This window comes from Eptatretus burgeri, chromosome 2 (assembly GCF_056783735.1).
Source record: "Eptatretus burgeri isolate ZD-2024b chromosome 2, Ebu_testis_v1, whole genome shotgun sequence".
NCBI classification, from domain to species: Eukaryota; Metazoa; Chordata; class Myxini; order Myxiniformes; family Myxinidae; genus Eptatretus; species Eptatretus burgeri.
The window spans coordinates 133,944,096-133,966,443 of NC_140962.1; the positions used below are offsets into that span (position 1 = coordinate 133,944,096).

Sequence of the window (22,348 nt, forward strand, 5' to 3'; positions counted from 1 at the left end):
GTCCATCGCAAGTATGTTGAGCCGAGGACCTGTCTGCCAACACCAGTCGTTGGTGGATATTAAGGATCCCACTTAGCCTTTCGGGGAAAGGAACAAGTTATTGCCAGCACTCGAAACAAATTGCAAATTTCTTCCTCAACTGCAAGTAGCAAGTGATCTGGTCTTGGATATTTCTTGACATCAGATATCACTCCTTGCCATTGCAGTGTGTGGTTTCTGTGCAGGCTTCAGCTCCCACATTATCAATAAATTTTCACTGCCAGGTGTTCACTTGTCACATGAGAACTGCCATCTGAGGTTACAAACTGTCCTCCTTGACGTTCCGAGACATTGCTTATTTGATGAATATATAATATTTTTTAAATCAATATTTCTAAAAACGATAATTTAAAACCTCAATGTTGTGAATTGATGAAGAAAGACTTTTTTTTTCCTTTTAACTGTAAATGGAATCATTTCATGTCAATCGTGACCATGTGTCTGCATAGGGCGTTTGACACCCTGGCGAAGGCCCTTAATCCTGGAGAGTCGACCTCTGATGGGATTTCCCTTGGAGACCAGGCACTGCGCATTGTTGAAATTGATGGGCCACTGCTTACTGAAATGCACGTAGTGTTCAAGGTGATGCCTCAGGTTCAGGGATATTGTTACGAAAGTGGGAATTTTGATATTGTTTATGATTTACCATTGTATTGATTAATAGTACCATCTATCATTGACATAACTGATGATTTGTTGAAGCTGTTTCAGGTTAAGTTCAGGATATTAGTGATTTTTACCTCTGCCATTGAAGGTCTATGGAGGTTGTTTTCATCACTTTATTACTTACGAAATCTAAAGATTTCGTAAGTATATTGATGACTTCCGTCCTCTGTGTGTTTATGTGTTTGTTTGTAGGTACGATAACTCAAGAACGGAAGAAGCTACCAACGTAAAATTACACCACGTGATTCAGGAGGGTGATGGCTAGCGCTGATTAGATTTTGGTCAAAATCGGTCAAAGATTAAGGTCACAGTGAGGTCAAATTCGATTTTTGATGGTTTGGTACAGAATCATCGTAGAAACTTCTGGTTTGCGTCGCTACCTTCTCTAGAGACAGCTTTTATTAGACAAGGTCAGAGGTCAAGTTGACGATTTCGTAAGTACCAGTCTATGACTGCTTTGTTTGTTTGTTTGTCTGTCTGTCTTTCTGTGAGCAGTATATCTCAAAAAGTTATGGACGGATTCGGACGAAACTTGGTGGACAGTTTGGGTGTATGACCAGGACGAATTGATTGGAGTTTGGTGAAGATCCGGATCTGGATATGAGATTTAAAAAAATATTCTTAGAGATTCTTCACCATTGAGAGATGGGACCAACAGCAACATACAGTAAACCCTCAAATATCACGTTGGTTATGTTCCTGGAAAATGCCGTGGTAGTTAAAACCACAATAGTGAAAACCAACGGCCAATGGGATAAAGGGGGGTTTGGTTCCTGGGCTTTGGTTTCCTCAGCTTGCAGCTCGGTAATCAGGGAGCAGAGTGGGATTGGTTGGAAACACGAGATTTTGAGGCAAACACTGCATTGAGACATTCTGACTTATCTTGAGCATAGTCTGAGGTGATGCAATTTGAGGTGAGAAAGGAGATTGAGGGGGAGCATACACCAGAAACTGACTTGACAATGTGCCACTAAGATTGTGGAAGGATAGTTATTTAAGAGTTAAGCTTTGAGATTTGTAAGATTATATTTTCTAGCCGACCTGACAATAGATTCACTTTTTGCAAGCTTTGCAGGGTGATGTATAGTTGTCCTCATTCGGATTAGTCTTTCATCTTGAGAGCAAGTCATTTGACCACAACCGCTTCACCACAGGAATCGGTTTACCCGGGCTGAAGGCATGGGATAAACCTGTGCACGAGAGAAAATTGGCCTTTGTGAAAGTGTTCCCAGGTAGAATCACTATCATGATGTGGAGATGGTAGCCCAATCCTTTTGTTAGAGCTCCAATTGCAGTCCCTGCCATTAGCCTGTCAGATTAGCTATATTCTGCCACATTGAGGTTGGCCCGAACGATAACCAGAGATATGCATGCTTTTGACAAGAACGTGGTCAGCGGAGGAACAGGAGAAATTGGATTTTGGTCACTTGATCATTACAAAGTCCAGGAGGGACAATGTACCATTTGCAAAAACCTGGATTGCAAAGTTTACAGTGAGTCAGACCTACAGTTGCAGAAAGCCTGAGCTGCAATGCAGCAGCTCTTTTTTTTTCCCCCAGAGTTGATACGAGCTGGTATGGTGGCAGTCGAAATTGCTGCAGATTACCTTATTTTCCGGTGTATAAACTGCATTTTTTTTAATCGGCACAAACGGTAAAAGTTGGGCGTGCGGTTAATATACTGGTACAGAAAAAACAGCAGTCTTATTAAAAACGATCAATGCTGAATTTCAATTTAATTCCAAATGAACAATTTTTTTCTTCTTTTTTTGGAACTGTTGGAACTGTTGGAACTGCTGTTAAGCTCAATTCTATCGTTTACATTTTAAAAATCGGTTCAACTGAAGAGTTTGTACAGCGTTTTATTAACCGTGTGTGGAAATTAAATAAAGCCACGCTCGGAAGAGCGGGAGGGTGAGAAAGGTCGACCTTCCGATGATCTGTGGCTGGATCGTCAAGGTGTGGGAGGGGATACCGTCGGACATCATCAAGCGAGCATTTCTGAAATGCTGCATCTCCAACAACATGGACGTCACAGAGGAGGACGACGACATTTTGGAGGAGGAGGCGGCAAATGACAGGGACTTGCTCTGCCCTGATTCGAACAAGGAGTTACTTGCCGTCTTCGACGAGGAAAGCATTGACGAGGATTTCCTCGAGTTTAGCTGAAAAGCTTCATCAAACCCAAACGGACCTTTTCAGGACCACAAATCCACAAGAAATATGTATGATCCTTCTATGAATCCCCTTTCTTGGTTTTTTTTTTATAGGAGCAAAAAAAATCCTCTTTATAATATTAAAAAATAAGAAAGAAAAATAAAAACTTCTTGGTATTCTCTCTTCTCTTCAACTTCTTGAAAATGAGAATAAGACTGTTGGACGCAATTAAGCGGACGTGGGAGTCAACATGTTGACACCTCCGTCACTGTTCCGTGCAAAGTTATTGTACAAATGTATTTCGATCTCGATCAGAAAATAAAATGATCAATTTATTCACTTATTTTGAGGATGAAAATGAGTGCGGTTAATACATGGCCATGGTTTATACACCGGAAAAGATGGTATTTCAGTCAACGTTACACGACGGAGATGAACATTTGGTGGTTGTGGAGCGGTATACATAGCCAGAGGTATTCCAGAGGGCTATCGTGGGGTAGTGTGGACAATGGACATGAGTGAGGAAGAGTTCTTGACATTGACTGCAACATCACCAACAGAGGGTGTGGTGTTTGTGCATGTTTCTCTCGTCATTACCCACGTCCACTCTTGATTACAACAGAGACGTACCATGAGTGGGTACAGCTCTGCAATCTTGTTTCAACACAAGAAGTTCATAACCAATGTTTAATTCTTCCTGCAACATACAGCTAGGATTTGTTTAAATGTATCATTGTTCACTGTCACAATAATTAAGGATGGCGTGGCATTTGACATGGATTCCGGCCCTTCACAATCTCATCATCTCCATATTGAATGAAATTTTCACCAGCCACTTGAGGCTCGTGCACATTCGTACCATGGATGAGAAAACACCGTTTCCAACCTCTCCTCTAAATTACGTTTGATGTTTGGCATAAACTGATCAAACAGACTCCACACCTCTTTATCCTCATTCTCACCATCTTAATTTGAAAGTTCACAGAATACAATACGTTGCGCAGTGTTCAAGTACATACTTCAATTTTAATAAAATAATGATTTTAACCATCGTTAAAAACAACCTGGAAGTTTGTTGCTATTGAAGCAGTCTTTTACACCACTGTCATCTCATCTCAAAATCTTATCTATCCTCTTTGGGCCAAGTGTGGACAATGGACACCACCCTGATACACCACCTTATTTACTATGTCTAAGTGCTGTTCTGCAAAACTGGAGGTTCTTAGAAGTATTTTCAAGACTATTTGGATTCTATAGTGTTCAAGTATTTATTTCAATTTAAATAAAGGTTTAAAGGCAAATAAATAAATGCATTCTGAGTTTTTTTTTTTTTACCATCGTTTTATCAAGTGCCGATTACATAACCTTATTGAACATGTCACATTAGTTATTCGTGCCTGTTGTTTGTGTCCTTTATGATGTCCTTAAAACGTTAAGTTTTCTGTTTGGAATGATTTTAAATTTTGTTTGCCTGCCAGACCAAAGGTATACAGAGTAAAAATATTCTCTCACTCCTCTCTGTGTATGTGTGATCGGGACGAATTCAGAGCCAAAGTACTGTTAAACTCCAGGTTTGTCTTTCAACTCATGTTCAAAATATAACGTTCAATTGAAATAAGCTGTTACTCGATCATAAACTGATAAGACAGACAGAGGATGGATGTAAACCGATTGCAAAACGCCACTTTTCGTTTTTACGTCTGTGGGGTAAATGTGATGGCCTTCATGCTCAGCTCTTACTATTTGCTTGCTTAGGTAGTGCCAGTAAAGGTCATGTAATTAGTCCCAGGTTGCTTGTCATAATGGTTTTCAGCTCATCAAGGTATTCATACAAATGACTTAAAACGTTACTTCAATTGAGGTCTTCCTTCTGGAAGGTCAAACACAGTTGCAAAACTTCTCCCTTCTGAAAATGAGAAATGCTAGAAACTGGCTACGAAGGCATTCGACTCCTGTGTTTGATGCTGTTCTGGCTCCGTTTTCACCAACTTACTCTTTGAGGAAGAGTTGATGGCGATGTACGTGCGTGTTGGAAAGTGGAAAGAACCGCAACAGTTCCTTCCACTGTTTTCACTAATGCATTACAATGTTGACAAAGCCATATTTTTCTGATCCACATTGGAAAGCTGAGTCACTGCACTCGTGACGCCAGTCCTCGGACTTGGCATGTTTGGTGGACTAACATAACAACATGGTGGACAACATTAAAACTAACCAAACTTTGTCAACACTTTGTTCTGCTTTGCCATTTGAAAAATTTTATACGCACCAATACTGTGGGCATTGTACATCCATTGAAGATTCGCTTTACTGTCGTCCATAATCTGGCTATGATTTGGATATGACTACAAGGTGGGTGTGGATTTGTGGTGGTAAAAGGTTTTTCCCTTTTTTCAAAAGGTTTCAGAGCCATAAACATTATGGATGAATTTCGTTTGCAAAAAGAAACTCACCCACCTTGGGAAAAATATTTTATATCTGGAAAGTACATCGAATAGGGCAAACGTGTCTGACTTTTTCTCTTTTCGGACCATTTCTTCATGGTGGTGTTAAGAGGGGAGGGAGTTGTTGACTATTTTCAGACGCAATTTTGAGAAAGTTCCCTCACAAACCTCAGATACAAAAGTCATGGATGGAAAAACTCCAGCCTGCCGCAGAGGCATCTCGATGTCGGTGATGCTGCAGTGACTCATAAACTGGGATCACCACAACTTCATCCAGTGATGTGGAAGTGATATTTGAGTCAAATTGTGACATTCCATCAATTTGAAGGTTTTAAAACATCAAAATTCTTCCCTGGGTGATGAATTTTTGGCTTCTCTGGAATGGAAATTCCAGAAAAGGTATTGTCATCATGCATCGTCCATCCGTACGTCTCATTTTTTGACTTCTCCGGCCAAACCGCTGGGCAGATCCCATGTCACTTCACAAGATACTCTGAGTACTGTTCTGGTGATGTCACAACAATGAATTCGCTTTTCTCACTGCACTCAGCAGGGCATTTTCTTCAGAGTAATTTCCTCCTCCCCATGGATGCCAGCCGATGGGGATTGTCCATGCTTTTCACCATTTAAATGCTGAATGTCAAACCGGTAAGCAACACATGTCACATTTTATCTCAACTCACCTGGAACGTAGTTCCGGGGAGCTTATGGGATGACGCGCCGTCTGTCCATCCATCCACAAACACTTGCATCTTCTTCTCTGAAACTGTTCACATGATTTTGATGAAACATGACCACAACCTTCATCATTCAGGATGTACCAAAGTTTGTTCATGGCATTAAAAAAATCTAGCCCCAAGGGGATCTATGTGGGGGTGGGGGTTGACCCCCCCTCACCCCAAAGGTATTTGCTCTCTTTTCCGAAACCACACACACAATTTCGATGAAACTTGACCAAAACCTTCATCACCCATGATGGACCAAAGTTTATTCACAGTATTAAAAAAAATCATGGTATTGTTATGAATTTGGAATTCAATTGCACACAACATACAGGTTCCTTTAGTCAGCTATGTCGATAAGTGCTTGTTTCCTCGATAGCTCACCTTTCATTGTTTAAATGTTCAGAAATCGATTAGATGCGCTGTGGATCGATTTAATAGTAAGGGAACGAACAATGGAAACATCCCTCCCCCTCTTCTGCGAAGAGGAAGAAGAACCCTGCCTTCCCGTGATTCATGATGTGAACAACTCCCTCCCATCCGTGGTTGAGTGGGGGATGGATCACGAGGGCATGAGTCACGCCGGGCGTGGGGGAGGGTGGCGGAGAAGAATAAGGGGAGATCCTTTCTTTGTTCTTGAGTCGTAAGCTTTTTGCTTCGGCAGAGAGTAGTCGCTCAGCAGACCTTCGGGTCCTGTTTGGCTTGGGTATGGGTTGAGGCCTTCGGAAGCTTTTTGCTTCGGCTGGCTCAGTGAGCTTCGGCTGCGGCCTGGCTCGGGAGTAGGCATTTTGCTTTGGTGGTTCAGTGGGCCTTCGGCTTCTGTTTTGCTTGGGAAAGCTTTTTGCTTCAAGCTGCTTTGTTTGCAAGAGAGTTGAGCTGGTCGCTCGGCTCGAGCTGCTAATGGTGGCTTCTTCTTCTTCTTGGTTCGTGGTGCTCTTTGTTCTCCGTTTGGTTCCCGGCTTGGTGCGACTCTTCGGCCTCTTCTTGGAGGTGGTTCCTCGGGGAAGCGACGCATCGACGGGAAGATTCGGCGCCTCTTCTCACCAGCACGTGTTGAGAAGCGCGGGAGGATTCGCGGAAGCTTGGGAGGGATCGCCGCTCCCGGTGATTGGATCCAGCTCGCTCTCGCTGGAGCCCGGGTCCGAACAACTTGAAGACCACATGAGGTGGAGAGGTTCGAGATAGGCTCTGGGTTTCAGCTCACCTGTCCTCCGAGCTGGAGCTTGTGATTAAAGGCCTCTGCCACCATTTCTTGGGGGTGTGTGTGCGTACGTGTGTCCGTGGGCCCCTCTAATAAGTAGGAAATTGTTAAGTGCTTTGTGTGCTGTAAATGTTTGCATCTCATTTCGTATAGTCAGAATAGTTCTGCTCTTACGTGCTTCCCTAGTTCCCCATTATTATTAATAAATACCCCAATTGTTAAATGTTTTCAGCTCGTCGCGTCGATTCTTTCGTTGACTGAGCATTTCGTGTGTTGGGAGTTAGAAAGCCGTTGGTTTGCCGTAAAAGGGGGACATTTGGACCGACGGTTCTCGGCGATTAAGCCGCTCGGAATCGCGCACGGGACAGGCTCGCCTCGGCGGTTTGTTCCGTACGAGTTCTGTCGAGGGTGGAATACCCCGGTAGTTGGATCACGTGGGTATTTAAGTACATTGAAGATTGGCAATCAACCCTACCCCACGTGATCTGCCCATTGGCATATTTCGGTTCTTGTACAAGAACCCGTCGACTCGGACTTATCCGGGTGGCGATCTATATTCCGGGCGATCGGTCGGGCCGACTCGACTTGCGGCTCCGTTCAGAGAAGTCGGTTGGCGGCTGACCCCCTCGGCCCGTAACAATTGGTGTTCAGGAGTGCGATTCGGCCCCCTCCGCCCCCGTAGCAAAATTCACGGAGTCGGATCAGGGGTATACGGAGCAAACCCCCCCGTGTCCCCAAATTACGAGCATTATAAATTTTATTCCCAGCAAGCAAAATGCTCAGCCAAGGTGAGTTGAGCCAGGTGGGTAGTGAGGTGGATGTAGAGTTAATAGAATCCATGGCCCGGGACGGTTCGTTTTATTATAATCGCACCACGGATTGTCGTCAGTGGGACCGGCCTGTGCAGGAACTTTACCGGCAACCAAAAACGGAGTCGCAAAATGGCGGCGCGGCCGTACTTCAGCACCGCACGAGGCGTGAGCGGGCTGCTATTAATAGCACAACGAACGGCATAATGCAAGGCGGGGGCTCCCAACCAATGATTCAAACCACGTGGTCATGGCAGGTGAGGCAGGCGAACATTGGCGGGCTTCAGGCACAATTGGAGGAAGAATGGGAAAAAAAGCTAGAAGAGGAAAAACGGAAACACAATTTGGAGTTGGAACAACTGAAGCGAGAGGTAAGAATAGGCAATCAGGACAAAACAAGCCTTGAACTGATGATAAAAATGAGAGGATCGCCTGGAATACCTAAAGAAATATGGTAGGGAAATGAACGAAATGAGGAAGGAAGCATGCAAAAGAGGTGAGGAGGCGAGAGAGGATTTATGGAAAAAAAACTTCTGAGATTCGGGAACATCAAAACAAAGAGACGAAATTACAAAACGAACTGAGGATGTTGAGTGAGGAAAGAAAGAGAACGGAGAATGAAACGTGAAGGAACCACACTGTGCAGATCGAACAGTTAGAAGCCAAAGCAAGGTTGGAGTGTGTGGAGATGAGAAAGGAATTAGAAAAAAAAAAGCTTCTGAGTTACAGAAACACCAAAGCAAAGAGACGGAATTACAAAACGAGCTGAGGATGTTAAGAGAGGAAAGCAAGAGAACGGAGAATGAAACGTTAAGGAACCACACTGTGCAGATCGAACATCTAGAAGCCAAAGCAAGGCTGGAGTGTGCAGAGATGAGAGAGGAATTAGAAAAAAAGCATCTGAGTTTCAGAAACACCAAAGCAATGAGACGGAGTTACAAAATGAGCTGAGGATGTCAAGAGAGGAAAGAAAGAGAACGGAGAATGAAACTTTAAGGAACCACACTGTGCAGATCGAACAGTTAGAAGCAGAAGCAAGATTAAAAAATGAGATGAAGAAAGAGTCTTGAAAGAAACAACAAGATTGGAGAAGGAAGAACATCAGAGACAGTGGGAAAGGAAACAAAAGGAAAGATAAGAACAACTAAAAAAGAAAGCAAGGTTGAAGTACGAGGAGATTGTGAAAGAACGACGAATAAAATGGGAAAAGGAAATCGGCCAATTGAAAGAAAAGATGAGATTGGAGAATGAAGAACATGAGAGACGGTGGGGTAGAAAACAAAAACGATATGAATTTGAAATTAATCAACTCGAGGAGAGAGCAAAGATGGAGTCCACAGAGATGGAAAAGCTCCGAAAAGATAATGAACAACGAAAGGGGCTCAGAGAGGAAGAACGACTCAAATGGGAAGGAAAATGAAGCCAGGAAGAAATGGAAATAATAAACGAGGTGACTGAGATAAAACAAGTAGAGGAGAAACTACAGGAAATTGATGAGCACACACACAGGTAGGGGTAGTGGAGGACAATGGAGGTGAGCTTGAGGAATGTGTTGGGACACGATGCAAGCAGCAGGATAGCCTCCTTCAGGAACGAGGGGAGGGACTGTGCCCCATTGAGGTGGATCGAGACAAGGAGAGTCCAGTCGAGCTTTGCGAAGTAGAGGGGGCGAGTGCTGTGAATGGGTGCACGTGGAGCTTGGGGGTATGGAGACCCCGGGAGCACTTGAGGTAGTGCAAATCTCCAGCGTGGTCGTCCTGGTGTATGTGGTTACGAGTGTGGCGAAATGCGTGCTGGAAAGCACGCATTGTGTGAGTGAAACCCCGTGTGTAAGTGTTATGGCGTGTGTAAGCGATTCCCCATGTGTGAGTGAAACCCCGTGTATGGAAGAAGCAGGATGCGTGAGTGAAAAGTTGTTTAAGGGAGAAGCGCCGTGTGTGATAGAAACCGCGTGTGTGATGTCGTGGTATGAAAGAGAAATGGCGGTTGGTATGCGAGAGGGCACAACCGCGTGTCCGAGTGCCACGGTGGAGTGTGTGAGCGTCAAGGCACGTGAGAATGTGCGAGTGAGAGTGCGACAAAGACGGTGCCTGACGAGGGACAAAGACCGAGTAGCGGCCGTAGTGGTTTTGAGGACCGTGCCGGATTGGCACAGCAGCGCGCATGGGGTCCGTACCGTACTTCGCACGAGGCCGCTACGTGCGCGCCTGCGCGAGTGAAATCCGGTCCGGAAACGTCTGCGGTGGATACAAGCCGATCCCGCGGGACGGACGAAAGTTAGGCTAGATTGTGAATTTAATTCGGACCGATTCTCCGGGCGAGTGTGTTTGTAAAGCTCCATGTTTCCTGCGTCGCACGTTCTGTTCGCAGAGTGTATGAAGCGGCTCCCCCGATGCGTTATGCGTACCCCGGCTTGCACGAGAGATTGTGCAGGTTCGGGGTGCGAGTGACGTCATCGGGGATTCCGCGGCGTGGGTTACGGACGGGCAGAGCACATGTGCTCGCGTGGGGAACCCCTCGAACGCGTGGCTTGCTTTGGGATGTGCAGTGACGTCGTGGCTGCATGGTTTAAATCCGGCAGAAGGGAATTCCTGCCGGATGTTACCGTCCAAGGGGACGAGGTGCGCGAACAGCTGCCATGACGTCACGGGCAGGTTGCGAATTGCCGCGCTGGTGTGCGCAGAGAAAAAAAAGCAAGCCTCTCCACTTCGAGTGGACACGAGCCCCAGGCAGGGGGTGGAAGACCCCCCTGCAAGGGGGGCACAGGATACTACTATTTTTGGGGATGGGTTTGCGATAGATAGACCGGCTTCATGGGGACATGGGTTGGTTGTTGTTCATGGAGCCCGTGGAATGGATTAGTTTGAGGGATTTCAGTTTAGATTTAGGAAATGGGAATTGTTGGATTTTTTTGGAGACGTGGACAGACTGGAAATGTGTAGTGGAGACGTAGCCTAGCTACGTAGAGTAAAAGGAATGTGCATTGATTTAAGCGATGACGAGGGAGCACGAGTTAGTCAAGGGATTTAGTTACAGGATGGCAGTATAGGGTGTTGGTGTGAGTTGTGAAATGGAAAGTGTGTGAGGAATGAGTTTGGGACAGCGGGCCCAAGTGTGTGAGTGGAGCGAATGTGGTATGCATGGTGCAAATGACTGTTTGGGGGGAGGAGTGATTCCCACTCGTGACCCCGGGGTCAGTTTAATGTTAGTGGGTTAGCTAAATTTACGAACAGGAGTTTGTTTTGTTGGTGTCGAGAGAAGGTACGAAACCCGTTTGGAGGGGTGCAGGAGTTCATGGACCGGCTGGGAGCGTGGATGTGGAAAGGTGAGTTTTGTTTATTGGGCACCCCGGGCACCGGACGAGTCGGCCAGAGTAGGCCAAGGGCCCAAGAGGGGCCGGGATAGTGTAGTGGGCACGGGCGACCCGTCGGAAACGGGACCCGTAGCGCCAGAATTCCACGGGGGCAGTGTAGTGGGCACGGGCGACCCTCGGAAAGGGACCCGGGGCATCAACACGCCACGTGGGCATCGGAGGGGGGCAATGCCAGAGAGGGCAACCCCCCGCGTTGTAGGGAGCAGCTCGGCTCGGAGGCAGCCTGCATGCCTGGGGGTGCCATGGTTAGAGTTCGGCAGAGGGGGAGTTCCTGCCAGTTGAGCCACGCTTCCCAGCCAGGAAATTGTGCGAGGGCATGAATGAAAATTTGAGGGCAAGGCCCAAATTTATAATGGACACCAACACAGGCGATGGGAATCATGGTTTTTAGAACCGATAGTTTAAAAGTGAGGCGTTTTTGGAAAGCCCCGGGGTAGTTTCAGGTGTAATGAATGTTAGGGTAGATAGGAGATGTACCCCTTTGCACCATCCATCCCTTCGCTCGTTGTAGGCTGCTGGACTCACCTTGGTAGATCGCTGAACTCTGAGGAAACCATTCTGAGGCTTTGTTGGGCCTCGAGACAGGACGCTAGTCTCTCTCACTTCCCCTCCAGAGAGGGAACGTAGTGGTTGGGAGTAGGCAAGGTTGACAGGATAGGTTAGCCAGACAAAGAGGATAAAGTGTATTCGGAAGACAATTATAAAAGGGAAATAAAAATAAAGAGGGGCGAAATTTTGTTGTGTTTTCTGGAAAATTAAGGGAGTGGGTATGGACAGAGACAGGCAAAGGCGGTAGAGTGGGGGGGGGGGAGACAAGTAGGCTAGGTCCGAGCCTACCTTCAGAGCGGCCGGCACCACCGCACTCCCTCCAGACCTGATGGAACCACACCAGAGGCCGCCCAGCTTCATTGCCGGCCTGTTGTGCTGCAGCCGGCTGTTCTCCATGGACTTGCCTTGCCATGCCTCATCTGCCTGCCTCTGCCATGACCCCATGCCTGCGAGCCCTTGTTTGCATTTGCCCCTGTGTCCATCCATCACCATGTACGCCAGGACCATCCAGTTTTGCAAGGACTGCCCCTGCAGGCAGCCTGTGCATCCATCATGTTCATTTGTTTTTGCTACCATCTCCATCCATTCCCCTGCATCAATGAACTTTGAAATGACTTTTACCTTCTGCCCTTTCACAGATCACAAGTCCTGGGCCATGGTTAAGTAATGCAAAAGTCAAATGAAAATTGTAAATACGTGGAACCTCACCTCCATGTTTGTATTAGCGCCGGCAATTTTAGTTAAGTTGTCCGAATGAGTCTGTGAGAGTTTGTTTAGTTACTAACGCAGTGCATTTGGTTATTTATTTTTGGGACATGTATAAAGAAATGTCGCACTCAGGGATCCGAAGGTCGAACGTACGAGGGGAAAACTTACACATGCTGGTCACACGAAAATTTGACGACTCGGGACGAGTCTGTAAAAAGGGGAGGGGGTAGTGTTACGAATTTGGAATTCAATTGCACACAACATACAGGTTCCTTTAGTCAGCTATGTCGATAAGTGCTTGTTCCCGAGATAGCTCACCTTTTTTTTTTTTTTTTTTGTATACCTTGGTCGAGGCTCGTATGAGAGCTAACACACAACTCACAGAAAGGAGGCATGAGACAAGAGGGGCGGGAGTGGAAGGGACAAAACAGTGGGGAACAGACACATTAGGTGAACTGTGGAAGGGAGAGGGATGGGGATGGGACGGGGAACATGGCGAAGAGAAGATGGACATTTCAGGAAGGAAAGCAGGAGAAATGAAGGAAGTGGGCTTGGGTGGATTATCGGGGGTAGGAAAGATCGAGGATTTGGATGGGGGAAGATAAGAGGTAGTGGTGAACAGCTGTTTTGAAAGCCTGGAGGGAAGAATGGGAAAGAATAGAGTGAGGAAGTTTATTCCAAAGGCGGGAAAAAAGAGGAATGAAAGAGTGAAGATGAGCAGTGATTCGTGATTTTGGTAGTTTTACCAGAAGGGGGTTGTTGGCGGACCTTGAGCGCCCTGTGGAAATGTGGTGGGGACAAATCGCAGAGAGAGCAGGGGGGCAAGGCTGGAGAGGAGTCGGTAGAAGACAGAAAGACCACCGACCAACCTGCGGTGATTGAGTGAGAGGCCCAAAGACTCAGCTTCATTGCGGGAGATGCCGATGATCTTAAATGCCCTGGTTTCGACAGCGTGAAGCCGAGAAAGGTGGGAGGCAGGAGCTCCAGCCCAGAGGGGAGAGCAGTACTCCATCAGGCTACGGACAAAAGCTTTGTAAGTGGTCAGGAGCTCAAGAGGGCCGAGGAAGGACTTAGCACGACGGAGGATTCCCAGTCGGCGACTGGCTTTTGAGGCGAGGTTGGAAATGTGACTTTCCCAGGAAAGGTCATGGCAGATAGTGAGACCTAGAAGCTTGAAAGAAAAGACTTCTTCCAGAGGATTGTTGAGAAAGTGGATGGGGGGGTTTTGTAAACGGTCCTTTCGAAGAGACGTAGTGAGAGTGTGAGATTTGTCTGGATTGAAAGACATGTTCCACGTGTTGGACCAGTTTGTGATTTTATCCACATCTGCAGTGGGTGAAGAAGCTGCTGCTTGCCGATCTGAGGGATGACAGATGGTGCGGCAGAGGGTGGAGTCGTCGGCAAAGAGAAATAGAGGATTTTCCAGAGAGTCCGAGAGATCATTGATGAAAACCAGAAAAAGAACAGGGCCCAGAACGCTACCTTGAGGAACTCCAGCCTGCACAGGAAGAGGGGATGAAAGAACTCCATTTAGGGCCACACGTTGACTGCGACAGGAGAGGAAGTCTGCGAGCCATGAGTGGAGATGGCCTTGAATACCATGGGAAGAGAGTTTGGTGAGTAGGGCAGGGTGCCAGACTGTGTCAAAAGCACGTGATATGTCCAGGGATACGGCTCGGATTTCCTGTCTGGCATTGAGGACCTCCATCCATTGATGGGAGAGCAGAAGCAGCATATCCAGGGTAGAGTGACCTGGTCTGAAACCAAATTGATGATTGGAAATCAAGCCATTGGAGAAGAGGAAGGATTTCATATCTGAGGCGATGATGGATTCCATCACCTTGCTGATGATTGGGAGAAGGCTGATTGGTCTGTAGTTATAGGGATCTGTTTTTGCACCTTTTTTATGCAGGGCAGTGATGTTAGCAGATTTCCAAGCACATGGCAGATGACCTTGGGCAAATGAGAGGGTGAATAGAACAGAGAGAGGGTGAGCAAGAGCAGAAGAGCAGGCTTTGAGGACACGTGGGCTGATGCCGTCTGGACCGGTTGCAGAATCTGACTCGAGGTTTGAAAGCAAGCTCTCCACCTTGTCAGGAGAAAAGGATACAGAGTCCAGGGACAGTTGGGTGCGACTGGGTAAAGTGGGTAGAGATAGTGATGGGTTTAGGACACAAGACTTAGCTGCAAACACCGAGTTTAGACATTCAGCTTTATCACGTGTGGAATCAGCAGTGCGGCCATTTGAGGTAAGGGAGGGGATGGAGGGGGAACATACACCAGAAACAGATTTGATTAAACGCCACCAGGATTTTGAGGAGGGAGAGAGGTTTGAGAGTTCAGACTTGGGATGAGAAAGATGTTGTTTTCTGGCTCTCCTGAGGGTAGATACACACTTGTTCCGAGCTTTGTGGAAAGAACTGAGATTGCCCTCAGTTGGGTTTGCTTTCCATGAGGCAAAGGCGAGTTGTTTCAGGACAACTGCCTCGCCACAAGCTTCAGTAAACCAAGGGCGGGAGGAAGGGTAAGACAACTGAACACGAGAGGGGATAAATCTGTGCATGAGGGAGAGCAAGTTTCTTTGAAAGAATTCCCAGGATGAGTTGATGTTTGAGAAAGTAGTGATAGGAGACCAGTCTGTCAGTTTGATGGCTGCTCGGAGACCCTGCCAGTCGGCTTGAGTGAAATGCAAGACTCGACGCCGGTGAGGTGGTTCTCTGATAACAGCCAGAGAGATGTCCACTTTGACAAGGACGTGGTCAGAAGAACCAATTGGAGCGAAGGAAGAGCAGCAGATATTGTCAGGGAAATTTGTCAAAATCAGATCCAGAAGAGATGGAGTACCATTGGTTGAGTGGAATCAGCAGTGCGGGTTGGAAGTTGACCGGGTTGGGTTGGAAGTTGACCGATTGAGTCAGTCCCAATGAGTTGCAGAAAGCTTTTGCTGAGGTGCCATGGCAGGTGAGAGAGGTACCCACACCGAGCCAACTGGCGTGATGACAATTGAAGTCACCACATAAGAGGAAGAGAGAGTTTGGATGAGAAGATAGAAGATGGTCCATGTTTTCAGATAGTGAGGTGTAGATGGAGTCATCACTGTTCGGTGGACGGTACAGTACACATATAAACATGAGGTGGGAGTGGAGGGGAAGCCGAAGCCAGAGGTATTCCTGGGGGTGTGGGGGAGTGAGAGCAGTGCATGGAGAGTGAGGAATAGAGTCTTTGATGAAGAGAGCAACACCTCCACCAGGACGAGGCTCAGGTCTGTCATACCGTAAGAGGGAGTAGCCAGGGAGAGATACTTGGTAGTCATACACGTCGTGGGAGAGGAAAGTTTCTGTTAGGCAGATAATGTCTGGTTTGTCAGTGGCAACCTGTATAGAAAGATCTGAAAGGTTTGAGCGAAGGCCCCGGATATTTGAGGTCCACACTTTTAATGAAGAGGAAGGGGAGGAGGCTTTGGGTGCAGGAGGTGGAGGGGGAGGGGGAGGGTAGGACAAGGGATGAGGGGGGCAGGTAAGGAGGGTTGCTGAAGGAGTGTGGGGTATTGCAGAACAGCGAGGGAGGGGGCCAAATGAGGAGGAGAAAAGGCTCTGTGGTGCTGGGGAGGAGGGGGAACAAGAGACAAGGAAGAAGGCAGTTGAGGATTTGAGGAGGTGGAGTGAAGAGATGGAGGTGAGAGGGCAGTGGAGGGAGGCAGGTTGGTGGATGAGAGGGGGGGCAACTTTGAGAAGGAAGACTGAGGGGAATGAAAGGTGGGAGAAAGGTGTGGGGGGGATTTTTGAGAGAGGTGAGAGGGAGGCTTGGAGGGAGAAGAGTGGGATGGTTGCTTTGAGAGTGAGAGTGAGGGGTGAGGGGGGTGAGTTGGCACTGAAGTTGGAAAAAAAGAATGTTTGATGGAAAGCGAGCATCCATGGCAAACTGTGGTTTTAAAAAGTTTTAGATCAGAGATGCGATTTAACACAATTCTTGATGGATGCAATGAAGGCGAATTCAGAGCATGGAGAGAAGAAGCGCTGTAATAGTTGGATTTTTTAGGCAAGGAATGAAGGAGAGGTCGAAATGAGAGCAGTCTGTTAAAATAGCAGAAAAGTAGTGCATTGTGAAACAGTAAAGAGTACCACATGTGTGAGAGAGAGGAAGATGAAGCATTATAAGATCGTTTTTGTAGTTAAAAATAATGTATGAGAGAGTTCAACAGATTAGGTCATGGAAGTGTAAAAAAATAAAAAAATCGAGAAAGAAGACGAGGAGGAGGTTAAGAGGAAGAAGAAGAAGAAGCAGAATCGGGAGAAGGTGAGCGTCTTGTTGTTGGGTATATATATATATATATATATATATATATATATATATATATATATATATATATATATATATATATATATATATATATATATATATATATATATATATTTTTTTTTGTTGTTAATATTAATATATGAGAGAGTTCAACAGATTAGGTCATGGAAGTGTAAAAAAAAAATCGAGGAAGAAGACGAGGAGGAAGTTAAGAGGAAGAGGAAGAAGAAGAAGCAGAATCGGGAGAAGGTGAGCGTGTTGTTGTTGGGTATATATATATATATATTTTTTTTGTTGTTAATATTAATATATGAGAGTTCAACAGATTAGGTCATGGAAGTGTAAAAAAAAAATCGAGGAAGAAGACGAGGAGGAAGTTAAGAGGAAGAGGAAGAAGAAGAAGAAGCAGAATCGGGAGAAGGTGAGCGTGTTGTTGTTGTTGTTGTAGGGTTTTTTTTTTTTTTTTTTTGAGATAAGAAAGGGATTAGTTGGGAGAATGGGGGATGCTTGGAAAGTGTGGAGGATCAAAATTGAAGGTAATGGGGAGGATAGAAATTGAAGGTAATGGGGAGAAAAAAAAAAAAACGATCGAACACCGAGTGGAACCGGTAGGCGTCAAGCACAGGTAAGAACGTCGACAAAACTACTCACAAAATAGCATGATTTTTGAAACAAAACCGAACTTGCAACACAGTAACATGTAGGTGAGAAAATTAAACAGTTAAAACGGGACAAATAACAACCGGAAACTTAGCTTTGAGAACGTCAGCAGGGAGCCCCAAAGGAGACCTCTCGCTGCTCTAAAACCGGACCTTTCATTGTTTAAATGTTCAGAAATCGATTAGATGCGCTGCGGATCGATTTAATAGTTGGGGAACGAACAATGGAGACATCCCTCCCCCTCTTCTGCAAAGAGGAAGAAGAACCCTGCCTTCCCGTGATTCATGATGTGAACAACTCCCTCCCATCCGTGGTTGAGTGGGGGATGGATCACGAGGGCATGAGTCACGCCGGGCGTGGGGGAGGGGGGCGGAGAAGAATAAGGGGAGATCCTTTCTTTGTTCTTGAGTCGTAAGCTTTTTGCTTCGGCAGAGAGTAGTCCCTCAGCAGGCCTTCGGGTCCTGTTTGGCTTGGGTTAGGGTTGAGGCCTTCAAAAGCTTTTTGCTTCGGCTGGCTCAGTGAACTTCGGCTGTGGCCTGGCTCGGGGAGAGGCTTTTTGCTTTGGTGGTTCAGTGGGCCTTCGGCTTCTGTTTGGCTCGGGAAAGCTTTTTGCTTCAAGCTGCTTTGTTTGGAAGAGAGTTGAGCTGGTCGCTCGGCTCGAGCTGCTAATGGTGGCTTCTTCTTCTTCTTCTTCTTTGTTCGTGGTGCTCTTTGTTCTCCGTTTGGTTCCCGGCTTGGTGTGACCCATCGGCCTCTTCTTGGAGGTGGTTCCTCGGGGAAGCTACACATCGACGGGAAGGTTCGGCGCCTCTTCTCACCAGCACGTGTTGAGAAGCGCGGGAGGATTCGTGGAAGCTTGGTCGGGATCGGGGCTCCCGGCGATTGGATCCAGCTCGCTCTCGCTGGAGATCGGGTCCGAACAACTTGAAGACTACACGAGGTGGAGAGGTTCGAGATAGGCTCTGGGTTTCAGCTCACCTGTCTTCCGAGCTGGAGCTTGTTATTAAAGGCCTCTGCCACCATTTCTTGGGTGTGTGTGTGCGTACGTGTGTCCGTGGGCCCGTCGAATAAGTAGGAAATTAAGTGCTTTGTGTGCTGTAAATGTTTGCATCGCATTTCATATAGTCGGAATAGTTCTGCTCTTACGTGCTTCCCTCGTTCCCCATTATTATTAATAAATACCCCAATTGTGAAATGTTTTCAGCTCGTCGCGTCGATTCTTTCATTGACTGAGCATTTCGTGTGTTGGGAGTGAGAAAGCTGTTGTTTTGCCGTAAAAGGGGGACATTTGGACCGACGGTTTTCGGCGATTAAGCCGCTCAAAATCGCTCGCAGGACAGGCTCGCCTCGGCGGTTTGTTCCGTACGAGTTCCGTCGAGGGTGGAATACCCCGGGAGTTGGATCACGTGGGTATTTAGGTACATTGAAGATTGGCAATCGACCCTACCCCACGTGATCTGCCCATTGGCGTATTTCAGTTCTTGTACAAGGACCCGTCGACTCGGACTTATCCGGGCGGCGATCTATATTCCGGGTGATCGGTCGGGCCGACTCGACTTGCGGCTCCGTTCAGAGCGGTCGGTTGGCGGCCGACCCCCCGGCCCGTAACAGTATAAAGGGATTTATTGGGGAGGGAGGTGGGGGTTGCTCCCCAAAATAGGTATTTGCTATAACATTGGTTCATTGGTACATTTTTCTGATTCCATCCCATGTTGACTTCCTCCTCAGTATCATTATTCTACCAGGCGAGTGTGCAGGGGGATTGCCCCTATTTTTATCCCTTCGCTGACGAAGTCGCCAGAGGCATTGCTTTTTTCATTATAGGTTTTCATGCATTTTCATGCATTTTATCTCAGTCATATCATGCATTGCATGATAGATTTTCGTCACCATGATGACTTGATAATGGCTGAAGGGATTGAAGTCAAACCTGGTACAAGTATGTATAGTGATGCAAAGATGAACTGACTATATTATGAGGTCAAAGGTCAGAGGTACCGTTGGATAAAAATTCTGTTGCCGTTCTAACTTGTGAACCGGTAATGGTTATTTGACCAAGCTTGGTATAAGTAAATATTATGATGCAAAGATGAACTGATTATATTTTGACACCAAGAGGTCAAAGGTCAGAGATCATGTCAGATAAAAATGTGATGCTTGATCATAGCTCAAGGGATTTAAATCGAGTTTTGTACAAATATGTATAATGATGTAATAATGTGGGCAGAGGCATGTTGGTCGAATAGTGTTGTTCTCGTTACGTTATTTCTCTGAAATAAGCTCAGAGTGGGTCCCGGTGTGCGGCCATCCGTCCATACGCACATCCTTTAACATTTGACTAAAATGTCTTCTCACAAACTACCCGACCTGTATGTACCAAATTTAGTACGATGCATCAGGACAGCAAGTTATCATGGGGTTGTGCTCGCCATCTGGATGTGCCCACTATGAAGTGTGTGAAAGGGGGTTTTTACCCCAAATATTAGTACTTTATTCAAAAATATTCTTTTCAGAAACTACCAGTTACATCCAGACCAAACTCGCCACGAGGCATCGGGACCATGCCCTAACCTTAAGTTGTAATCCTCATGGCCATATTTCTCCTGAAGGGGGCCACGGCTCCTCTCCCCGAATCCCTAATTTTCACTAAAACATCTCCACAACTAGCTGAGCGAGACGGACAAAATTTGGTACAATGCATCAAGACAATAAGGTCTCATGGGGTTGTGCTCCCCATCTAGATCCACCCATTTTCGGGTGTTCAAGGGGGTTTTTGCCACAAATATTGGTATTTTATTCAAAAATCTTCTCAGAAAACAACAACCAGATCCAGACCAAACTGGCCAAGTAGCATCATGACCATACCCTCACCTTTAGTTGTGCTTCCCATGGCCTTATCTCCCCTGGAAAAGGGGCCACGGTCTTCCTCCCCTCATCCCTCATTCTCGAAAACATTTTCCTCACAAACTACATGACCGATGTGGACCAAATTTGGTGCGATCCATCAGAACAGTAAGGTCTCATGGGGTTGTGCTCTATATCTGGATCTGCCCCTTTTTTGAGGCTATAAAGGGGGATTTCACCTCAAATTCAAGTAACTTATTTAAAAACTCAGAAACTGACAGCCAGATGCAGACCAAACTCTTCATGAAACCTGAGAACCATGCCATTAAGTTAAGTTGTGCTCCTCATAACCGTTCCACTTCAGAAAGGGGGGCATTGGCACCTTCCCCCTAATCCCTCATTTTCACTCTCTCTGTTGTGGAAATAACCGTCAGCCCCCCACGGGGCTATTTCTTTTCTTTGGTATGGCTTTGCCGGTGTCTGAACCACTGACCGCTCAGACTCAAAGCAGACGCTATAACTCTTACACCACCGAATTGTCTGGGGGGAAAAAAATTCATGGCAAGATTGTTAAGTACTCTTGATAACTCAGACTTTAATTTATTCAAAGGTTGCACCTGTTAGAACTGCTTCGTGTTCTCGTCTCACCTTCATATCATCTAAACTTTCAAAAGTGCTCATTTTGTGGAACAAATTCCACTTTTTTAATTTGCCTTTGGGATATCCGTTAAAATTATAGAACAAATGATTTTCCACAATGGTGGAAAACAGACACAATTAGCACAATTGGAGACTTGAAACGAAAAACAGAATCTGACACAAAAAATGGAATGTAGTAAATTACAGAAAAAAAGTCAAGATTATATCTAATCTTGTATATTATTTCCAAGTTTGTGGTTTCGTGTCACGCTATCTTCGACTTTGTTCTGCGCTCGAGTAACGTGATATTCGGCTTACATTATCTCAAAGACCATATGAGGTGCATGGTACAAAAAAAGTAAGTAAAATGGTTCTGAAACAGTGAAATCGTATTCCACTGACTGCATTAAAGTAAAATTACTACTGATACTCTGCATCAGTTCCTTTCTCAAACACACCCACCCTAACATGTCACGCAGAGCGCAGGTTATGCTAGTTACAAATTGATATTCACTGTATTGTCTGTCTGTACAATTGTCTGCAGACTTGGTTCCCCACAGCGTAATTATGAAAAGTAGTTAAAAAAACAAGTCTGAAGACTACGATGGTTCACGAGCGGTATTTGACGATGTAGATTGTTTCAGAAGTCAAGGATTAGACGATGTGATGATGTTTGATCAAGTTATAAAAATGATCAACATGATGTGGAACGAGTGACAGGTTATATGCTGCAAAATGTCGAAAACCCGTTTTCGTTCAACAACTTAAAAATTTGACCTTTGCATAACCTTTAAAGGTCCCAAAACAATGTTGTGGACATTAAAATAAGGAAACAGGATACGTGCTATAGCTTAATGGAGTTAGTTCGTCGAAGAAGGTCGAAAACCCGGTTCGATTCCCACATCTTTGAAAATTTGACCTTTGTGAACTTTAAAGATCAAAGGTCAAGGATTATGACCTTTGCAAAACTTCCTCTCGAACATTCCAGGAATAATATAACGTCATATAGGCTATATGGCATTTCACACTCCTCGGATTATCCATACTTTGATGAAATCAGCGTAAAAACAAACTTGAAGGGGGCGCCATGAGCAAGGTGTTCGAGATAGAGAAAAATGGTTTTAAGACTCTAGGAGGGGAATGACCTCCAGATTATGCATTAAAAAATATTGTCATCCTAGCTCTCAAAGTTTGGGCGGTCGTCTGATTTTTATGTCAAAATTCGAAATTTTCTAAGTT

At 45.8% G+C, this 22,348-nt stretch overlaps 1 protein-coding gene across 11 annotated transcripts in view; it reads left to right on the forward strand.

Moving 5' to 3' along the window:
* LOC147033197 (nuclear receptor subfamily 2 group C member 2-like) overlaps window positions 1–22,348 on the forward strand; it is a 141,618-nt gene that overhangs the window by 60,473 nt on the left and 58,797 nt on the right. For all 11 annotated transcript variants that reach the window (XM_085871334.1, XM_085871332.1, XM_085871325.1 and 8 more), the window contains one exon: window positions 489–621. In XM_085871334.1, coding sequence (XP_085727460.1) covers window positions 489–621 — 133 coding nt within the window. The remainder of the gene's footprint in view (window positions 1–488; window positions 622–22,348) is intronic.